The sequence below is a fragment of the Capsicum annuum genome, chromosome 10, assembly GCF_002878395.1.
Source record: "Capsicum annuum cultivar UCD-10X-F1 chromosome 10, UCD10Xv1.1, whole genome shotgun sequence".
Lineage (NCBI taxonomy): Eukaryota > Viridiplantae > Streptophyta > Magnoliopsida > Solanales > Solanaceae > Capsicum > Capsicum annuum.
In genome coordinates this window covers 134,438,531-134,458,357 of record NC_061120.1, presented here as the reverse complement: position 1 = coordinate 134,458,357, position 19,827 = coordinate 134,438,531, and the positions used below count along the sequence as shown (strand labels likewise).

Below are 19,827 nucleotides of genomic sequence, written 5' to 3'. Positions count from 1 at the left end.
AAGAGGACTGTGAGTTTTGAGCCTATTGATAATTCATGCCATTATTGTGAAATATCTTTTCAATGTCTTGTAGAAAAAAAGAAATATCCTAGAACTTTTATGATTTCATGTTCCATTGGGCTTTAAACTTTTGAAAAGTCTTTGTATGACTTGGGTGCAAGAATTTATTTAATAATGCTAGCAATATTCAGACAGTATGGGTTAGGGTCACCCAAATCAACTTATAATACTTCTTATAGTGTACCGCACCATAAAAAACCTTTGGGCATTTTATATGATGTCTTGGTGAGAGTTGAGTCCCTTAATTTTCAAGATGATTTTGTTAACCTTGATCGTGAAGTGATTTCAAGGTTTTTATTATAATAAGGATACTATTCCTTGTGTTTGTAAAGTTTCAGTTGAATCATGAAATAGATATGTTCAATGTTGTTCAACACATGAACCAACCAAAGGACATACATCTAATCTCAGTCATTAATATAGTAGATGAGGATGCATTGATAGTTTCTGTTAAGCAGAGACTTGGTGTTCAAGCACTAGCAGCAGTGACCATGATTTCAAGGGTGATGATAGTGATGAGTATGACGAGATAATGAGTGAAATTACTGGTTTAGGTTCCTACAAGTATATACACCAAATAAGTTTGAATTATATTTAAAAAATAGTGCAACCTAATAAGCCAGGCCTTCGATTGAAGACGCTAGTGTCTTGAAGCTCAAGGATCTTCCATACCACATTCGTATATTTGTATGGGACCCAGTAGCACTTTGTTGGTTATTATAATAGCAGATTTGGTTGAATGGAAAATTGGGGCTCTAATATCGGTGTTGTAGGGATTCAAAAGGTCGATTAGGTGGACTATTGCTGATATTAATAGTTTTCTACCTAGAATTTTCACTCACAAAATCCAAATCAAGACAAATTATATACTTAGTATTAAGTATCAATGGAGGGTAAATTCGCCTATGCAAGAGATAGTGATCAAAGAGATCATCAAGTAGTTGTATTCTGGTGTGATTTACCTTATTATTGACTGCAAATAGGTGAGCTAGGTTTAATTTATGATAAAGAAGGGTGGAATCACAATGGTTCCAAATGCGAAAAATGAGCTAATTTCAATGATACCAGTCACTAATTAGAGAGTATGCGTGGACTATAGAAAGCTGAATGCATAGACTGAAAAGGATTATTTTCCAATGTTTTTCAATGGATCAGATGTTAGATCGTCTTACTGGTAGAGGATGGTATTATTTTCTTAATGGTTATTTGGGATACAATCGGATCTCAATTATTTCCAAAGACCAAGAAAAACCGACTTTCACTTGTCCATATGGGTGTTTGATTTCAAGAGGATGCCTTTCAAACTATGTAATGTGCAAGCAATATTTCTGTGTTACATGATGTCTATCTTCTCATACATAGTAGAGGTGTAACGCCCTAAAATCTAATTCTCGGAATGACACATGGTGCTCCGAACTACAAGTAGTCCTGAGCTAACCCTGACTGCTTTCTATCAAATCTGAATATTAAAATAGGGAAATAAGAATATACGATACTGACAATGTGGAAAACTATCTGAAAAGTTTGAGTATATTTGAAAATACTAATCAGATCAATCTGATAAAACAAATACTAAAAGGCCTAAATACAACATCTGAAATCTAAGATAGAATCTAGTAGTCCGACAAGCCTCTACTAACTGAATCTAGAGAGTCACAGGGACAGGCCCCAGCTGACTCAGACTGTCTGAAAAGAGTAATGAAAACATTTACTAACAACTAGAAATTTGAATAGCTAAGTCCCTGAACTAAGAGGACTCACCAATTGTAGGGATGTAGATGAGATGCTCGAAAATCACTCTCGTTGCTAAGACTGAGCACCTGAACCTACATAATGAGACAATGTAGCACACCAACGTATATATGGATCAGTACTTTGAGGATATATTGAGTATATGGGGGTGTATACAATAACTAAACAATATCATCACAGTTTGTGAAATCATGCATGTTAAATGTAAATGACTCAAGTAAGCGTGAGTAAATCTAAAAATTGTAGATCATAATCAAGAATAGTAAAACATATAGAATAAATCTTGTGAGCCATAACACTTAGTTCTAAAATCTGTATTATTTTCTTATTCTTAAATCATATCTGAAAACTTATTCTGCAAGAGAATTCTTTCAAAGCTTTAGGGAATATATTCTTAACTGTTAGACTGTATAGAGGATATATTTAAAACTATTATGGAAATCTTTACTGTTAGGGAGGTTCTCTTAACCGACATAAACCATGTAAGCTACATGGATTCCAACGTCTTGACCTCCTAAGGAGGAAACCTCACGTTGGGGAGAGGTGTCAAACTCTTGCTAGGTAGTATAACCTAATCCAAGTGATCGATCATAAGCTAAATCTGTCATCCATATAAATGGGAATAATCTGAGTCTGTACCTACGTTGGCTACATAGTTCTATGGAAGATAGGGCATGCTGATCCCACACTTCCCGCTCAGTGCTAAATATACTCTCTCTTAAATTTGTATGCTCAAACCATTGGAAATCCACTTTTAGAAACTAGAATAAGGATTTGTATGAAAACCATTTATGTATTTATCTGAGTAAATCTAAGTTCTATAAACTGTAACATCTGTAGTGGATTCCAAAGCTAAACCAATAATCAAAAGATCAAATCTTTTTTTCTGAAAATTGAGGATAATCTGTTCATAAGATGCTTAAAGCATCATATTTCTTGAAATAATAATATTAAATCTTGGGATAATAATCCATGCTTCAATATCATGTTAAATCATCATAATAATCATGCTTGATACTGTCAAGATTGATAAAACAACTCAAAATCTGGAAATTTCAGCAATATGCATGGAGATATGAACAAAATCATGTAATTCAATTTCTAAATCAATGGAAATATCATAAACTTGTAAATAACAATAATGAGCATAAACCCTAACTTAAATTTCATGGGAAATAACATGAATTGCAGTAAACTTGTAATTAAAATAAAGCTTTGGGCACAAGGATGAAAGAATTATCCTTGTTCAAACCCCACATACCTTAATTCGATGATCTAGATGCTAGAACTTGAATCTTGGATTTCTATTGATGCTTTGGAGATGGCTTCTTGGAGTTCTTGAATAGGAAATTCTCAATCTTGAAGAGTCTTGGAGAATTAATGGAGAAATTTTGAATTTCTTGGGGAGGAAGTATGAGCCTTACGGTTTTGTTTAAGAGAGAATGATGAATAAAGCATAAAGTGCTTTTAAATATGTTTAATCTATTATTTTTGGATGGATTGAGGGTTGGGGATTTACCAAACTACCTCCTTTAAACGCTTATACAAAGCTGGAAAACGTACATTTTCTCGATTTGGGTGGCCACTACGACACTCTACTATCGCGGTGGCTCACTGAAAATCGACGAATAGGAACTGAGCAGACTCCGTGATGCGGAAACATCTCGGTGCCCCTTTGAAAGGCCATTTTGGCACATGAAGTGACACACCATTATCGCACTGGACCTTTAGAAATTTACAAATAGGAAATTGACCCTCTCCGTGATATGCCAATATCACGGAGGGACACTGGAAATTGACAATCGTCATTTAAACCTTCTTCACGATGTGCTATTGACTGAAATTATGGTGTTTTATGACTGGAACTTAAAATAGCCATAACTTCTTACACGGTTATCGAATTTATGCGAATCTTATATCGTTGGAAAGCTAATTCAATTTCCTACAAAATGGAAAGTCAAAATATAAGGAATTACACATAAAATAACTAGTATTTGTTTTGGGAAGCTATCCCTAAACACTCTAGGGAGAAATTTAAGCTAGGAAAAATTGTGGGGTATTACAATATCTCCCCCTTGAAAACATTCATCCTCGAATATGGCTAGTTAAGCTGAAATTTCTAAGGAATATGAGAATATAAGATAGTATGCACAACTGAACAAAACTACGAGTCTGATTCAAAATCATTCGGAGCTTCTGAGTAATCTATGAGTGCATGAACTTACATGAGGACAACTATATAGCTGATTGTAATGTATGATGAGAAAAGAATTGAATCAAGGAAGAGTATTACCTTATGCTCATCTGAGTTTGTGGAGAAAAGTTAAGGGTACTTGATTCGCATATCCTCTTCTACTTCCCAAGTAGCACCCTCAACAGAATGATTCCGCCAAAGGACTTTAACCAAGGGAACTTCTTTGTTCCTTAGTCTACGGATTTGATGATCTAAAAACTCAATTGGAATATCTTTGTATGAAAGACTGTTCTAAACATCTGATTTGATTTCTAAGGGAGCTATGATAGTAGAGTCACCGATACTATTCTTAAGCATAGAGACGTGGAATATAGGATGAATGGCTGACAAGTCTGCGGGCAAATCAAGCTTATAAGCTACTTTCCCAAAACGACTCACAATTCTATAGGGGCCAACATACCGGGAACTAAGCTTCCCTTTTTTGCCAAATCTCTTCACCTCTTTCATGGGTGAAATCTTTAGATACACTAAATCACCAACCTCAAACACGAGGTCCCTTCTTCTCCCATTCGCGTAGGATTTCTGACGACTCTAGGTAGTTTTCAATCTTTCTCTAATCAACTTAACTTTTTCCATTACTTCAAACACTGCATAAGGCCCAAGCAAAGCGGCCTCACCCACCTCAAAACAACCTATGGGTGATCTACATCTCATCCTATAAAGAGCCTCAAATGGATCCATCTGAATGCTAGAATGATAATTGTTATTATAAGCGAACTCAATCAATGGTAAATGCTCATCCAAACTGCCCTTAAAATCAAGAGCACATGCCTTCAACATATCTTCTAGAGTTTAGATGGTCCTCTCTGCTTGACCATCTGTCTGAGGGTGAAAAGCTGATCTAAGATAGATTGGGTACCAAGACCCTTCTGAAAAGCTCTTCAAAACTGGGAAGTAAATTGGGTACCCCTATCTGAGATGATAGACAAGGGAACCCCATGAAATCTAACCAGCTCTTGGATATACAGCTTAACATAATCCTCAGTTGTGTAAGATATGTGAACTGGCAAAAAATGCGCTAACTTATTTAATCTATCTACAATAACCCAAATCAAATCATGATGACATCGCGATTAGGGTAAACCAGTCACAAAATCTATATTCACCTCTTCCCACTTCTAAGTGGAGATACCAATCTCTTGCAATGTACCACCAGGTCTTTGGTGTTCCATCTTAACCTGCTGATAAGTTGCACACTTGGCTACAAACTCTACTATATCTTTTTTCATACCACTCCACTAATAAATTTCTCGCAGGTCGCGGTACATCTTGGAAGAACCTGGATGAATAGAATAACGCGCACCATGTGCTTCAGCCATGATGAACCATCTCAAATAATCAACACAAGGCACACACAATCTATTCTGGTATCTTAGCACAATATCTCCCTTGGGAGAAAAACTCTACCTTTAGGTCTTTAACCGACTCCTTCAGTTTGACCGAACTAGAATCCATATCTTGTTTCTCTTTCACTACTGAAACTAGGGAAGATTTGGAACTACTCTGAACCCAAATATTTCCTTCAGCTGAATCAGCTAACCTAACACCCAATCTAGCCAAAGGACGAACTTCTTGAACGAACTCTTTCTTATCATTCTTCACATGAGCAACACTGCCCATAGACAACCTACTAAGGGAGTCTACCACTATATTGGCCTTTCCCAGATGATACAACTCACTTATATCATAATCCTTCAACAACTCTAACCACCTTCTCTGACGGAGATTCAACTCCCTCTGAGTAAACACATAGAGCAAACTTTTGTGGTTCGTGAACACATCAACATGCACACTATATAGATAATGTCTCTATATTTTAAAGAAAACACCACAATAGCTAATTCCAGGTCATAGGTTGGGTAATTCTTTTCATGAGGCTTAAACAGTCTAGAGGCATAGGCTATGACCTTAACTCTCTGCATTAACCCACAACCCAAACCAACTCAAGAGGTATCACAATAAATAACAAAGCCATTGGTACCATCAGGTAATGCTAGAACTGGGGCTGAAGTGAGTCGAGTCTTCAACTCCTGAAAACTCTTCTCGTAGGAATCTGACCATAGGAACTTAACTTTCTTTTGGATCAATCTAGACATCGGAGATGCAATAGATGAGAAACCTTCCACAAAATGGTGGTAGTAACAAGATAGACCCGAGAAACTCCTAATGTCTGATGGAGAGATAGGTCTAGGCCAATTCCTAATGGCTTCTGTCTTTTGGGGATCAACTTTAATGCCATCGGTGGAAATAATATGGCCGAGAAAAGCTACTGACCTTAGCCAAAATTTGTACTTGCTGAATTTGGCAAATAATTGATGGTCTCTAAGAGTTTCCAAGACAACTTTAAGATGATCTACACGGTCATCCGCACTACGGGAGTACACAAGGATGTCATCAATGAATACTATGACAAACATGTCTAGATACTGTTTGAACACTCAATTCATGAGATGAAAGCTGCTGGGGCATTAGCTAGCCTGAAAGATATGACTAGAAACTCAAAATGACCATAATGGGTTCTAAAGGCCGTCTTTGGAATATCACATTCCCTTACTTTAGCTGATGATAGCCGGATCTAAGGTCTATCTTTGACAAATAACTTGCACCTTGGAGTTGATCAAATAAGTCATCAATTTTAGGAAAAGGATATTTGTTCTTGACTATGACCTTATTTAGCTGACGATAGTCAATGCACATACTCAAAGAACCATCTTTCTTTTGCATGAATAGGATGGGAGTGCCCCATGAAGAAATACTAGGCCTTATGAAACCTTTATCTAAAAGATCCTTGAGTTGCTCCTTCAACTCCTTAAGCTCTGCAGGATCCATATGGTAAGAGGGGATAGAAATAGGCTGAGTATCCGAGAGAATATCAATACTAAATTCTATTTCTCTATCGAGAGGTACCCCTGGGAGATATTCAAAAAAAATATCAAGAAACTCGTTGACCACTCGGACGGACTCATGTGTTGGAGTCTTAGACTTTGTGTCTTTGACTCGAACTAGATGATAAATGCATCCTTTGGATATCAAATTTCTTGCCTTAAGATAAGATATGAAATGACTCTTGGGGGATAATGAATTACCTGACCACTCAAAGACTGGCTCATCTGGGAACTAAAATTTTACCACACGGGTGCGACATTTTATAGAAGCATAACAAGAATAGAGCCAATCCATACCTAGAATAAGATCAATTTCAACCGTATCTAACTCTATTAGGTCTGCTAACATGAATTTATGAAGAACCGTGATAGGACATTTTTTATAAATCTGTTTGGCAACAACTGACTCACCTACTGAAATAGACACCAAGAAGGGTTTAAGGATCTTTTCTGAATTTATCTCAATAGGCTCACATAAGAGAAACTCGGACCAAGGTCTAAAAATACATAAACATCAAAATGAAAGACACAAAACATACCAATCACGACATCGAGTAAATCCTCCTGCTCCTGGCGGGATGGTTAAGCATAAAACTAATTTTGGTGTTGACCGCCACCGATACTGGATGATGCACCCTGAGGAGGAACTGGGTGACCTAGAGGAGCTGGTGCACTATTAGCCTGAGTCTACAGACGAACATCCTTATTTCCCTGTCTAGCATGCGGGCACTCTTTGATTCCATAGCCTGGCTGGCCACACCCATAACAACTTCTTCGTCCTGCTAAACACTCACCAGGATGATTCTTGCCACACCTAGCACACTGAGAATAGCTGGGCCTACCACTTACACTATCCTGAGATTTGGACATAGAAGACTTACCTCACTGTTCTTACCTATTTTTAAGTGTAGAAGCACTGGCTGAAGAAGGCGCAGGCATAGATGAATGATTTTGAAACAGCAAATGATTTCCTCCTCTAAACCTATTCTGACCATAATTAAACTGCCCTGTTTTAGCCCTCTTACTCGCTCTCTCCCTTTCTTTTCCTTTTTCTGCCTCAATCTTCTAAGCGTACACTATCAATATAGAAAGATCCATATCTCCAATTAGCATAGCAGTCCTACACTCTTTAACTACCAATCTAGACACACTGGTCACAAACTTACTCATGCTTGAACTAGGGCCAGCCATCTATTCAGGGGCATACTTAGACAATTGGTTAAACTTGAGGCAATACTTCTTCACTATCATTGAGCCTTACCCCAGGTTCATGAACTCATCTATCTAATCTTTCCACATCTCACGTGGGAAGAACTTGTCTAAGAATGATCCTGAAATATCTGTCAAGTCATAGGAGTTGCATTTTCTCCTCTACTTTTCTTCCACATCACTACCCAATCATACACAACATCCTTCAGCCTATAGGATGCCAATTCTACACTCTCTTTTTCAAAAACATGCATAATTCAGGAGATCTTCTTTACCTCATCTAGATATAACTATGGGTCCTCACCTGCCTTTGACCCATAGAATTCTAGCAGATTCAACCTCATAAAATCTGAGATTCTGGTTGTGGCTAAGTCCCCATACTTCTCAGGTAGGACTGCAGCCTAACGGTTGCCCTAAACATTAGCTGTCACAGCTTGGTCTAGTGCCTGAAAGGCAGCCCAAAACTTTGCATGTGACATTCTCGTTTAAAGAATTTGCGAGCTAAGTTGGTTGGTTATCGTTTCTACTAGCGTTAGCTCTGCGAGGAGGTATATTATTTCATAAAAGAGCATGAGTTAATAGCAGATAGAGGTATACGTAAGCACGATGGATTACAAAATAAAGAGAAGATTTTCCTAAAATACTCCATAGCCTCTTGCTCATAGATATTGTGTGCTTTACACCGATGATCAGACTCTATGTAAAGCATCTTTTCTAACTCATTAGGACTCTCTAAACCTTAGGTGTTGATACCAAGTTTCTAATGCCTTAAAATATAATTCTTAAAATGTCACATGGTGTTTTATACTATAAGTAGTCCTGAGTTTTAACCCTGGATGCTTTCTATTAGCTCTGAATCTCAAAATAGGGAAATATGAATATACGATATTGATAATGTGGAAAACTATCTAAAAAGATTGAGTATATCTGAAAATACTGATCACATTAATCTGATAAAACAAATACTAAAAGGTCTAAATACAATATCTAAAATCTAAGATTGAATCTAGTAGTCCGACAAGCCTCTACAAACTGAATCTAGAGAGTCACTGAGACAGGCCCCAACTGACTCAGACTATCTGAAAAGAGTAATGAAAACATTTACTAACAACTAGAAATTTGAATAGCTAAGTCCCCAAACTAGGAGGACTCACCAACTGTAGGGATGTAGATGAGATGCTCGAAAATTTCTCTCGCTGCTGAGACTGAGCACCAGAACCTACATTATAAGATAATGTAGCACACAGACATATATGTGGATTAGTACTTTGAGGATGTACTAAGTATATAGGGTGTATGCAATAAGTAAAAAATATCATCACAGTTTATGAAATCATGCATGCTAAATGTAAATGACTCACGTAGGCTTGAGTAAATCTAAACACTATAGATCATAATCAAGAATAGTAAAACATATAGCATAAATCTTGTGATCCATAACACTTAGTTCTAAAATTTGTATTCTGTTCTTATTCTTAAATCATATCTGAAAACTTATTCTACAAGAGAATTCTTTCAAAGCTTTAGGGAATATATTCTTAACTGTTAGACTATTGGGAGGATACTTTTAGAACTATTCTAAAAATCTTTACTGTTAGGGAGGTTCTCTTAACCGACATAAACCATGTAAGCTATATGGAGTACAACGCCTTGACCTCCTAAGGAGGAAACCTCACATTGGGGAGAGGTGTCATACCCTTGCCAGGGAGTATAACCTAATCCAGGTGATTGATCACAAGCTAAATCAGTCATCCATGTAAATGAAAATAATCTGAGTCTGTATCTACGTTGGCTACATAAATCTGTGAAAGATAGGACACGCTGATCCCACTCTTCCCGCTCGATACTAAATACTACTCCCTCTTAAATCTGTACGCTCAAACCATTGGAAATCCACTTTTAGAAACTAGCATAAGAATTTGTATGAAAACCAGTTATGTATTTATCTGAGTAAATCTGAGTTCTGTAAACTATAAAATATGTTGTGGATTCTAAAGCTAAACTAATGATCAAAAGATCAAATCTTTTTTTCTGAAAATTGAGGATAATCTGTTCATAAGATGCTTAAAGCATCATCTTTCTCGAAATAATAATATTAAATCTTGGGATAGTAATCCATGCTTCAATCTCATGTTAAATCATTATAATAATCATGCTTGATAATATCAATATTGATAAAACAACTCAAAATATGGGAATTTCAGCAATATGCATGGAGATATGAACAAAATCATGTAATTCAATTTCTAAATCAATGAAAATATCATAAACTTGTAAATAACAATAATGGGCATAAATCCCAACTTAAATTTCATGGAAAATCACATGAATTGCAGTAAATTTGAAATTAAAATCAAGCTTTGGACACAAGGATGAAAGAATTATCCTTGTTCAAACCCCACATACCTTAATTCGATGATCTAGATGCTAGAACTTTAATCTTGGATTTCTATTGATGTTTTGGAGATGAATTCTTGGAGTTCTTGAATTGGAAACTCTCAATCTTGAAGAGTTTTAACGAACTAATGGAGAAATTTTGAATTTCTTGGGGAGGAAGTATGAGCCTTAGGGTTTTATTTAAGAGAGAATGATGAATAAAATATAAAATGCTTTCAAATGTGTTTAATCTATTATTTTGGACGGTTGGGGGGTTGGGGATTTAACACAATACCCCCTTTAAATGCTTGTACAAAGCTGAAAAATGTATACTTTTCTGATCTGGGTGTCCATCGCGTGTGCCACTATCGTAATGGTAACTAGACAGACTCCGCGATGCGGAGACATCATGGTGCCCCTTTGGAATGCCATTTTTCCACATGGCACGACACATCATTATCATGCTGGACCTCTGGAAATAGACAAATGGGAAATTAACCCTCTCCGCAATGCACCAATATCGTAGAGGGCCACTAAAAATTGACAATCATCATTTAAACCTGCTTCGTGATTCACTATTGACCAAAATGATGGTATTTTACGACTGGAATTTAAAATATCCATAACTTGTTACCTGGTTATCGGATTTATGTGAATCTTATATTGTTGGAAAGCTAATTCAATTTCCTACAAAATAAAAAGTTAAAATTTATGGAATTCTACATGAAATAAATAGTATTTGTTTTAGGAAGCTATCCCTTAGCACTCTAGGGACAAATTAAGCTAGGAAAAATCGCGGGGTATTATAGGAGGACACTATTATGGTATTCATGGATGATTTTTTTTATTGTTGATCATACTTTTGATGGTTGTCTTACCCATATAGCTATTGTTTTAAGAATGTGCAAAGATTGCAACTTTGTATTAAACTAGAAGAAATATCACTTTATGGTCAAAGAAGGGATAGTGCTCAATCATAAGATTTCCAAAAAAGGTATTAAGATAGACAAGGAAAAGATTGAGGTAATTGAAAAATTACTTCCATCGATTTCTGCAAAATTCAAAATATTTCACTAAAATTGCACAACCTTTAAGTTGTTGGAAAACAAGGTGATGTTTGTATTTGATGAAGCATACCTAAAATCATCTGAGTGTCTCAAAGAAAAAATGACGTTGGCCCCTATCATTGTTTCACTTGATTAGTCTATGCCATTTAAGGTTATGTGAAATGCTAGTAGTGTGGCGCTAGGAGCAATGTTAGGCTAAATGCATGAGAAGAGTATTTATCCAACATATTATACTAGCAAAACACTTAACCCATATTAAAAAAATTACACTAGGACAAAGCAGGAATTACTTGCTTTGGCTTGCATTTGAAAAATTCTTATCTTATTTGCTTGGAAAAAAAATGATTGTGCATACATACCACACAACTCTTAGGTACCTTATGGCAAAAAGGATGCAAAATAAGATTGATTTCTTAGGTGCTTCTATTAAAGAATCTAACTTAGAGGTCAAGGATCTAAAGAGGACCAAAAATCAAGTAGTTGATCACTTGTCACGACTTATAGAAGAGGCAATTTTGAAATTGAAGGATGAACTTGAGATTAATGATACTTTCCCAGACAAACAAGTATTGTCTGTATCCCAAGACTTGATTCTATGTTTTGCAAATTTTGCTAATTATTTTGTAAGTGGTGTAGTGCCCCTGAGCTATCACTCAAGTAATGAAAGATATGCATGATGTGTAGAAATTTTTCTAGAATGATCCATACTTGTTCTTAATATAAATAGATAAAATGATTCGTAGATGTATTCTAGAGATTGAAAGATGAGTATTTCAGAGGCATGTCATTTATCCCAGTTAGGGGTCATCATAGTGGTATGCAGACTTCTTATAAGATTTTGCATATGGTACTATTGTCCCACTATTTATTAGGATGCTCATGACTATTCAATATTTTGTGACCAACGGCAACCACAAGGAAATATCTCACAAAGGCATGAGCTACTCTTGACCCTGATTTTAGAGATTGAGATGTTTAACTTGTGGAGTATTTATTTCATAAGTCCATTTGTGAGCTCTTATGGTATGAAGTACATCTTGGTAGTTGTTGATTGTGTTTTGAATTAGGTGGTGGCAGTTATGCCTCCAAATAATGAAGGAAAGAGTGTGACAACTTTCTTAAGGAAGAATACATTTTCTAGGTTTTGTACGCCAAAAGCCTTCATCGACCATGAGGGTTCACACTTTTGAAATCATTTTTTAAGGCTTTGATTGAAAATATGGTGTGAAACATAAGGTAGCAATGCCTTATCATCCTCAATCAAGCAGGCAAGTTGAGGTTTCGAATTGGAAGAACAAGTCCATTTTGGTAAAGACTGTGAATGCCAATAGAACAAACTAGGCTAGAAAGTTAGATAATGAATTATGGGCTTATCAAATAGTATTTAAGACTCCTCTTGGGGTTTCTCCATATGAGCTTGTTTAGGGAAATACATGCCCCTTGCCTATTGAACTAGAGCATAAGGCATGTGGGCACTCAAAAAGTTGAACTTCGTATGGAGTGAAGTAGAAAAATTGAGTCTTAAGCATATGAATGAGATTGATGAATTCCGTACCAAAGCATATAAGATTACATCCTTGTCCAAAGAAAAGATGAATTTATACCATAACCATAAGATTGAGAAAAGAGAGTTCACAACTGGAGACATGGTTCTGTTGTATGATTTCAAAACAAAGTTTTTTCCTAGAAAGTTGAGGTCAAGATGGAGGAGACCTTATCGATTTGTGATTGTGTTTCTTTAAGGGGCCATTGAGAATAATGAGGGCTTAAATTTAAAAGTGAATTGATGAAGGGTAAAGTATTACCTCGGTGATATTGAAAAGATAAAGCTGATATCGATGTGGTTCTTAGTAAAGTATGAGAAATCAAGAATAGACAAGACATATTGTGATTTTAAATTAAGCACTGCATAAAAGGCAACCCATGGTTCAGTTCGACGAAGTTTGAGTGGCCAAACTAGCTACATCGTGTTGTGATGTTAAATTAAGAATAACTTGGGAGTTAATTGAAGGATTTTCTTCTTATATTACATTTATTTGTATCATGTGATACAAGATAATATGGGTTGTTGTGTGCACATCACTATCGGCTCTAAATGAAACCAAAATATTTTTGGTGCCTAGTCCCTACGACCAAACCAATGACTCATAGCCAATGGCAATGAGTTGTAGGGTGAGTCATCGCCACTTGAAGAGAATGAAGAAAGGTATAAGTCTATAGAATCTCTACCCAAAGAATTTCAAAATTAATTATAGCATCTTCCAACGACATGTCGCCTTGAGTCATAGGTATTGCAGTAGCCAACCCAAGTAAGTCACTTATCCTGGTCGCTATGGATTATGGAAATGACTTGTAGCCTATAAATTCAAGTCATAGGGTAGGTTATCACTATTGTCTCAAATTTGGTCCTAATTTTTAATTAACACCACTTGACCCGACCCACTTACACAATTTAATACCTAAATTCCTAACCCGATATGATTCCCTTTGCATTTCAAAAAAGAGTAACTCCCTTCACTTCCATAACCAACCTCAATCACCTATTTTCTCCATAAAATATGCCCCACTATTATGAAGACTTCCCATTAAAGTCCTAACTTGCACACCAACTACTAGTCTTAAGAAAGTCATCGAGAAAGCCTTTTTCAAATGGTCTTTTAAGCATCACCGTCTTTGAATCAAAGTTAATGCAAAGTTGTTTTTAACCCTTTTAATTTATGAACGTGCAATTATTTGAGGGTTGTTCTTCCAATACAGTTAAGTTCTTAATTCATCATTGTAATTTCTTGAGTAAGGACATAGAAATTTGTTTCACGAAGAATAAAATAGCATATTTGATGCTCACCTTGTTTTCATAATAATAGTTGTTAGAAACTTGTACATGATTTTACCTGGGGTGAAGTCTGAGTAACCCTGATGTTTTAGTTAATGTGTATGCATGAGGAATTAGATATAACAGCCATATATATTTGGTCTGTATGTGAATTAAGTTAGGAATGCAGCGCTTGAGAATGAGACCATTTCGATACGACCAATCTACCATCCCTACGACTCTCGAAAGGACTTATACCCTAAGGCAACATGTCATAGAGTGAGTCATAGTCACTGGCACTTTAGTCCAAAATGGTAAAGTCATAGGAATTAAGCAAAAAATTGTAGTATGGGTCACTCAACTAGTTATAGGTTAACCCAACAACTCATAGAGTTCACTCATACTAAGAACCTACTTATCATTTGTATAGGAGTTGGACCTAATGACTCACCAAACTAGTTGTAGGGAGACCCAACGACCCATAGGGTAAACTCGGGATAATATTAAATAAACTAAATCTGTGGATCTCACCCTATGAGTCTGTAACGAAAGGAAACAAGTCATTGCCTAATTCATAGCGACTACCTAACGTGCACACTTCATAAGTACTAGGGCGTAATGACCCTCTAGATCATTTTCTATATTTCCAAGTATTTTCACTATTTAAATCTTTTCTATAGTTGCCCTAAGTCATCTATGACTTACTGGAGCTGATAGTTCAATTATCGAACAATTCATTTGATTTTTAGAGTTAATTTTCTATTTTAAAGTCTTCGCTAGTAAGATTTGGTTATTGGAAAAGAATCCAATTTAACAACCTTGTATACTAATTTTGTCAGTTCTATCAACTTTGAAACACCGATTTTAGGCTAGAAGGATCTTGGGTTTGGGTCCCGAGGCTTTCAAACTTATTTTGAACTATTGGTCAAAAATTAATAAAAAAGCCTATGGGTATAGGGCCGCCCATTTTACTCATTTTGGGATATTGGCTGGAATTTGATAAAAAGGTCTATGGGTATGGCGGTCATTTTTCATTGAAATAGCCTCAGATGTAAATTGAGTCCAGAATATTGAATTTGATAGGGTAGCATCATTTGCATTCCCGGGATTTTGGATGAATCCCAAGTGGTTGGTGAAGGCCTAAAAAATTTCCAAGTCTCAGTTGGTGCACTTAGTAGGTGCATCCCCTAAAGCAGACCTTGGAGTTCTTTAGTGGAGGCTGCTTAAGTAACCAGTCGGTTTTTTAAGCGACCAAGCTTGACAAGACGGGGGGCCGCTAAAGCGGAGCCCAGTCCGCTAAGATAGATGATCTTGGGCGTATTTATATATCCAAACACCAATATTAACCCATATTTGGACTTTTTCTAAGGATTAAAACATGTTATTCTAATTGTAATTGAGCTTTAATTGTGTTCCTTATCTAATGTATAAGATTAGTGTATGCAAGAATACATAGTGATGAGATTGGACCTGATTTGATGCATGAATGAAATATTAACGTTTAAAGGAGCAATGAGGGTATTGGAATATGGCTTGGGAAGGCTTTGAGGAAGAAAAAGGAAGAAATCAATGCCACCTCATTGCGGTGAACAATTAAACCTCAATAAGCTAGTTCCAAAATGTCAATGCGAAACTACCACGTTATAGTGAAAGAGAAAAGAGCAAATGATCAAATCCAGTAGCTCACCTCGATTGCACTGCGTCGTGGTGAGAATAGCAATGGTGATGCTGCTGCGATGTGGTGAGAGGCAAAAGTGGGGTTAATTGACCTAGGTATAAAATGAACAATTCATTACAATAAAAAACACTTTTGAAAGCACAGCAGCGGCAAAAAAAACAGCAAAATCTCTCTTTTAGGGTTCTTAGAATCTCTTTGAACTTCTTTACTCCAAGATTAATTTTAGGTGTGATTAATTACTTATTTTTGATGTTGAATTCAGATATGAGTGGCTAAAACCCTTGTTCTGGGGTTGACGCTAAGAACATGATTACTCTTTGTATTATTTATCGTAGTTTCTTGTTGGATTATCATCTGGGTTGTTCTTAATTCATGTTCTATATTTCTATATGAATCCAGGAGTAGAATCATAGAATAGAATGGAGAAATTAAGGAGCAATGTTCTCATCCTTTTATAAAATAGAGGATTTGAATTAGCATCTAAGATAGGGATATACCTAGAAGCTTTGTTTGGTTCAATTGCAGGAAGATAGACATATACATCTAAATGGATTATTGTAGCCCGCTCAACGATATAGTTGCAAAGTTTATATAGGTAGAATATTAGAGGTCGGGAGACCATGATCGTGTTATAAACCTTGTAAATCAACAACCAGATAACCAACTAAACTGCGATATGAATAGAGATTTGAAAGATTGTTAGAAGTGCCTCAACCATGGAATTCTCATCATTACTATTTACAACCTTTGCTTGCTTTTCTATTGTAACAAATTGTTATTTCTTATTGATTTATATTTTTATTCAAAACTTCAAAATCATCTTGATACTTTACAACACTTAATACCTCCTTGTCTGAAACTATAATTGGTTGAATCACTAGTTGCATAGTCCTCGTGGGGACGATATCCGACTATCTAAGTCACTAAATTACTTGCACGATCACGTGCACTTGCATGTCCATTTGAACGCAATGGCAGAGTTCACTTAAGAGGCCCGCGACTGCTTTAGAAAAAGGGGCAGGCTAAGCAGGTACCACTTAAGCGGTACTTGGCTACTTCGGCGGTGACCACTTAAGCAATCAAGTGGCTACTTAAGTGGAACTTGGAGGCCATTAAATGCCCCATTAACCTAATTTTATCCTAATTTTTTACAAGTTTGAGAACTAGAATGCCTTAGAGAGTGTGGAAAATTGAGAAAGTGATTATTAAGAGATTTTGGGGTGTCTGTGGCTGTTTTTTTAGGACTACCTCAATACAGGACTGCCGAGATAGAGAGTTAGTAGAACCTTATTCGAAACCAGAATTGGTATTTCAATAGATTAGAAGAGCTCAATATCCAATCCATCAGGTTTAAATGGATAAACGCAGAGATCCTAATGACCCAATTGATCCAGTTGATCCAAATGTTGGGCATGTTCCAACTATGATTATTCCGGCTACTCCTGCTTAAGCTGTTAGACCTATTCATAAGGTGGTAATCTCACTTACAAACCATGCTACTAACAGTATTTGCAAGCTCGATCCAGGTGGTTGATTTGAGTTGAAGCAGAATATGGTGCAGTTGCTAAATTTGGCTAGACAATTTGCTGAATTTTCACATGAAGACCCATAGCAACACATACAGACCTTCCTAGAAATAAACGATACCTACATTCCTGCAGGGGTGAATACTAATTATGTCAGACTGACTCTCTTCCTCTTTTCTTTAATTGGGGAAGCAAAAAGGTGGTTACATAATGAACCACCAATCTCCATTAATTCTTGGGAAGATCTAGATCGGAAGTTCCTTATTTGATTCTTTCCATCTGGGAAGATTGCATTCTTGAGAAGCGAGATTTTGAGTTTTACGCAGAAAGAAGAGAGAATCTCTACCAATCTTGGGAGAGATTTAAGAGTATGCTCAGAAATTGCCCTTACCATTATCAGTCTAATGATGTTTCTGTTCATACTTTCATTAAGGGGTTAGAGCCAAATACCAAGTTTCTCTTGGATTCAGCAATAGGTGGGCAAGCTCTTGAAAAAACTTATAATGAATTGTACACACTGCTAAATTAGATTTCATAAGGGAATCCTAAATGGCACACTGGCTCGAGGAGTGCTCCTAAGAATGTTGCAGGTGTGTTAGAGGTAGATCAGTTTACTGCTTTATCAGCTCAGCTTACAGTAATGCAAAGATGCTTACTCAGTTTAACAGCATAAAGTTAGGGGTTCTGCAAATAGCAGCTATAGCTAATAAATCTAACAGGTAAATTTTGGTGTGAGGTTTGTGGTAGTAGTGAGCACGTAGTAGATACTTGTATGATTAATATAGATTCTGTTAATTATGTGGGGAATGCAAATAACCAGGGACAATAGAACTTTGGAAACACCTATAATCCCAATTGGAGGAATCATTATAATTTCTCATGGGGTGGAAATCAAGCACAGAATAATAATCAGTATAAGGGGTCAATGCAATAGAATCAAGAATAGGTTCAGAATAATTAAGCCACTACTCAAACAAGAAATATAAAAGATAAGTTGAAGCAACTTCTAACTTCTCAAGAACATATGGAAAGTGATATAAAAAGTCAACAGGCAGATATGAAGACACAACAATTGATCGCTAGGAATTTATGGTTACAATTCAATCAGATTGCGGGAGCACAAAATACTAGACCTCAAGGAGGCTTACCTAGTGATATTGAGGCAAATTTGAAGCAGATAAATGTAGTCACAACAAGGAGTGGTTTGTAGTTAAAGGAGGCAGTACCTGAGCAGGTTAGTCCTACAGCTACTGATAATGATCCTAAAAAGAATAAGGAGAAACGTGCTAAAGAAAAAACTACAAATGATGAAATTCAAGTGGAGAAGAAGACTATACCTTTACCCTTTTCTCAAAGGGAACAAAAGCACCAATAGAATACAAGTTATAAGAAGTTTTTGGATCTTCTAAAGTAGGTTCATGTAAATCTCCCTCCTTTTGATATTCTACGAAGTGTTTCAAATTATACAAAGTATCTGAAAGACATAGTGGTAAACAAAAACCGGTTAACAGAGTATGTTATAGTTGCACTTACTGAGGAGTACACATCTAAGATACAGAACAAATTACCCATGAAAGTGAAGGATCCAGGAAGTTTAAATTTGCAGATCACTATTAGGCAGGCCATCAGTGCTCGTGGATTATGTGACTTAGAAGTGAGCATCAATATTATGCCTACATCTTGGTTTCAAAAGATGGGTCTTGTAAGTCCCAATCCCACGACCATTATTTTGCAGTTGGCTAATAGGTTCCTTGTTACGTCGGATGATATTATTGAAGACGTATTAGTGTAAGTAGGATCACTAAGCTTTCCAGTAGACTTTGTTATTCTTGATTTTGAAGCTAATCTGGTTGTTCCATTTATTTTGGGATACCTATTCCAAGAAATAGGGCAGTCACTTATTGATGTAGCAGTAGGGAAGATGACTATGAGAGTGCATGACAAAGTAGAGGTTTTTTATGTATATAAGGTGCTAAAATTATCTTTTATATATAAAGAATTATCTTTCATATCAGTTATTGACCTAGCATCTGAGCTACATTTGTTATTGTATGGTGATCCACTCGAGAGAGCTTTGATGAGTTTCGATCTTTATGGAGATGCAGAGGTGCTTGAATTGGTTTAAGTTATGAATTTGGTAGTTATTGACATGAGAAAGCTACATTTTGAGCCATTGAATAGTCCAATTGGCCCATCGTCCAAAGATTT

The 19,827-nt window shown here is 36.3% G+C and overlaps 1 protein-coding gene and 1 non-coding gene across 2 annotated transcripts in view; one reads left to right on the top strand and one right to left on the bottom strand.

Annotated features, from left to right (window-relative positions):
• The window catches only part of LOC124887798, a 57,455-nt gene extending 38,044 nt beyond the window's left edge, over positions 1 to 19,411 (top strand). The window contains exon 2 of the mRNA XM_047397712.1: positions 19,034 to 19,411. Coding sequence (XP_047253668.1) covers positions 19,034 to 19,411 — 378 coding nt within the window. The remainder of the gene's footprint in view (positions 1 to 19,033) is intronic.
• LOC124888276 lies at positions 17,913 to 18,018 on the bottom strand. Its single transcript, XR_007046406.1, has one exon. It is a non-coding gene; the product is annotated as a small nucleolar RNA R71 (small nucleolar RNA).
• Positions 19,412 to 19,827: the final 416 nt, after the last annotated feature.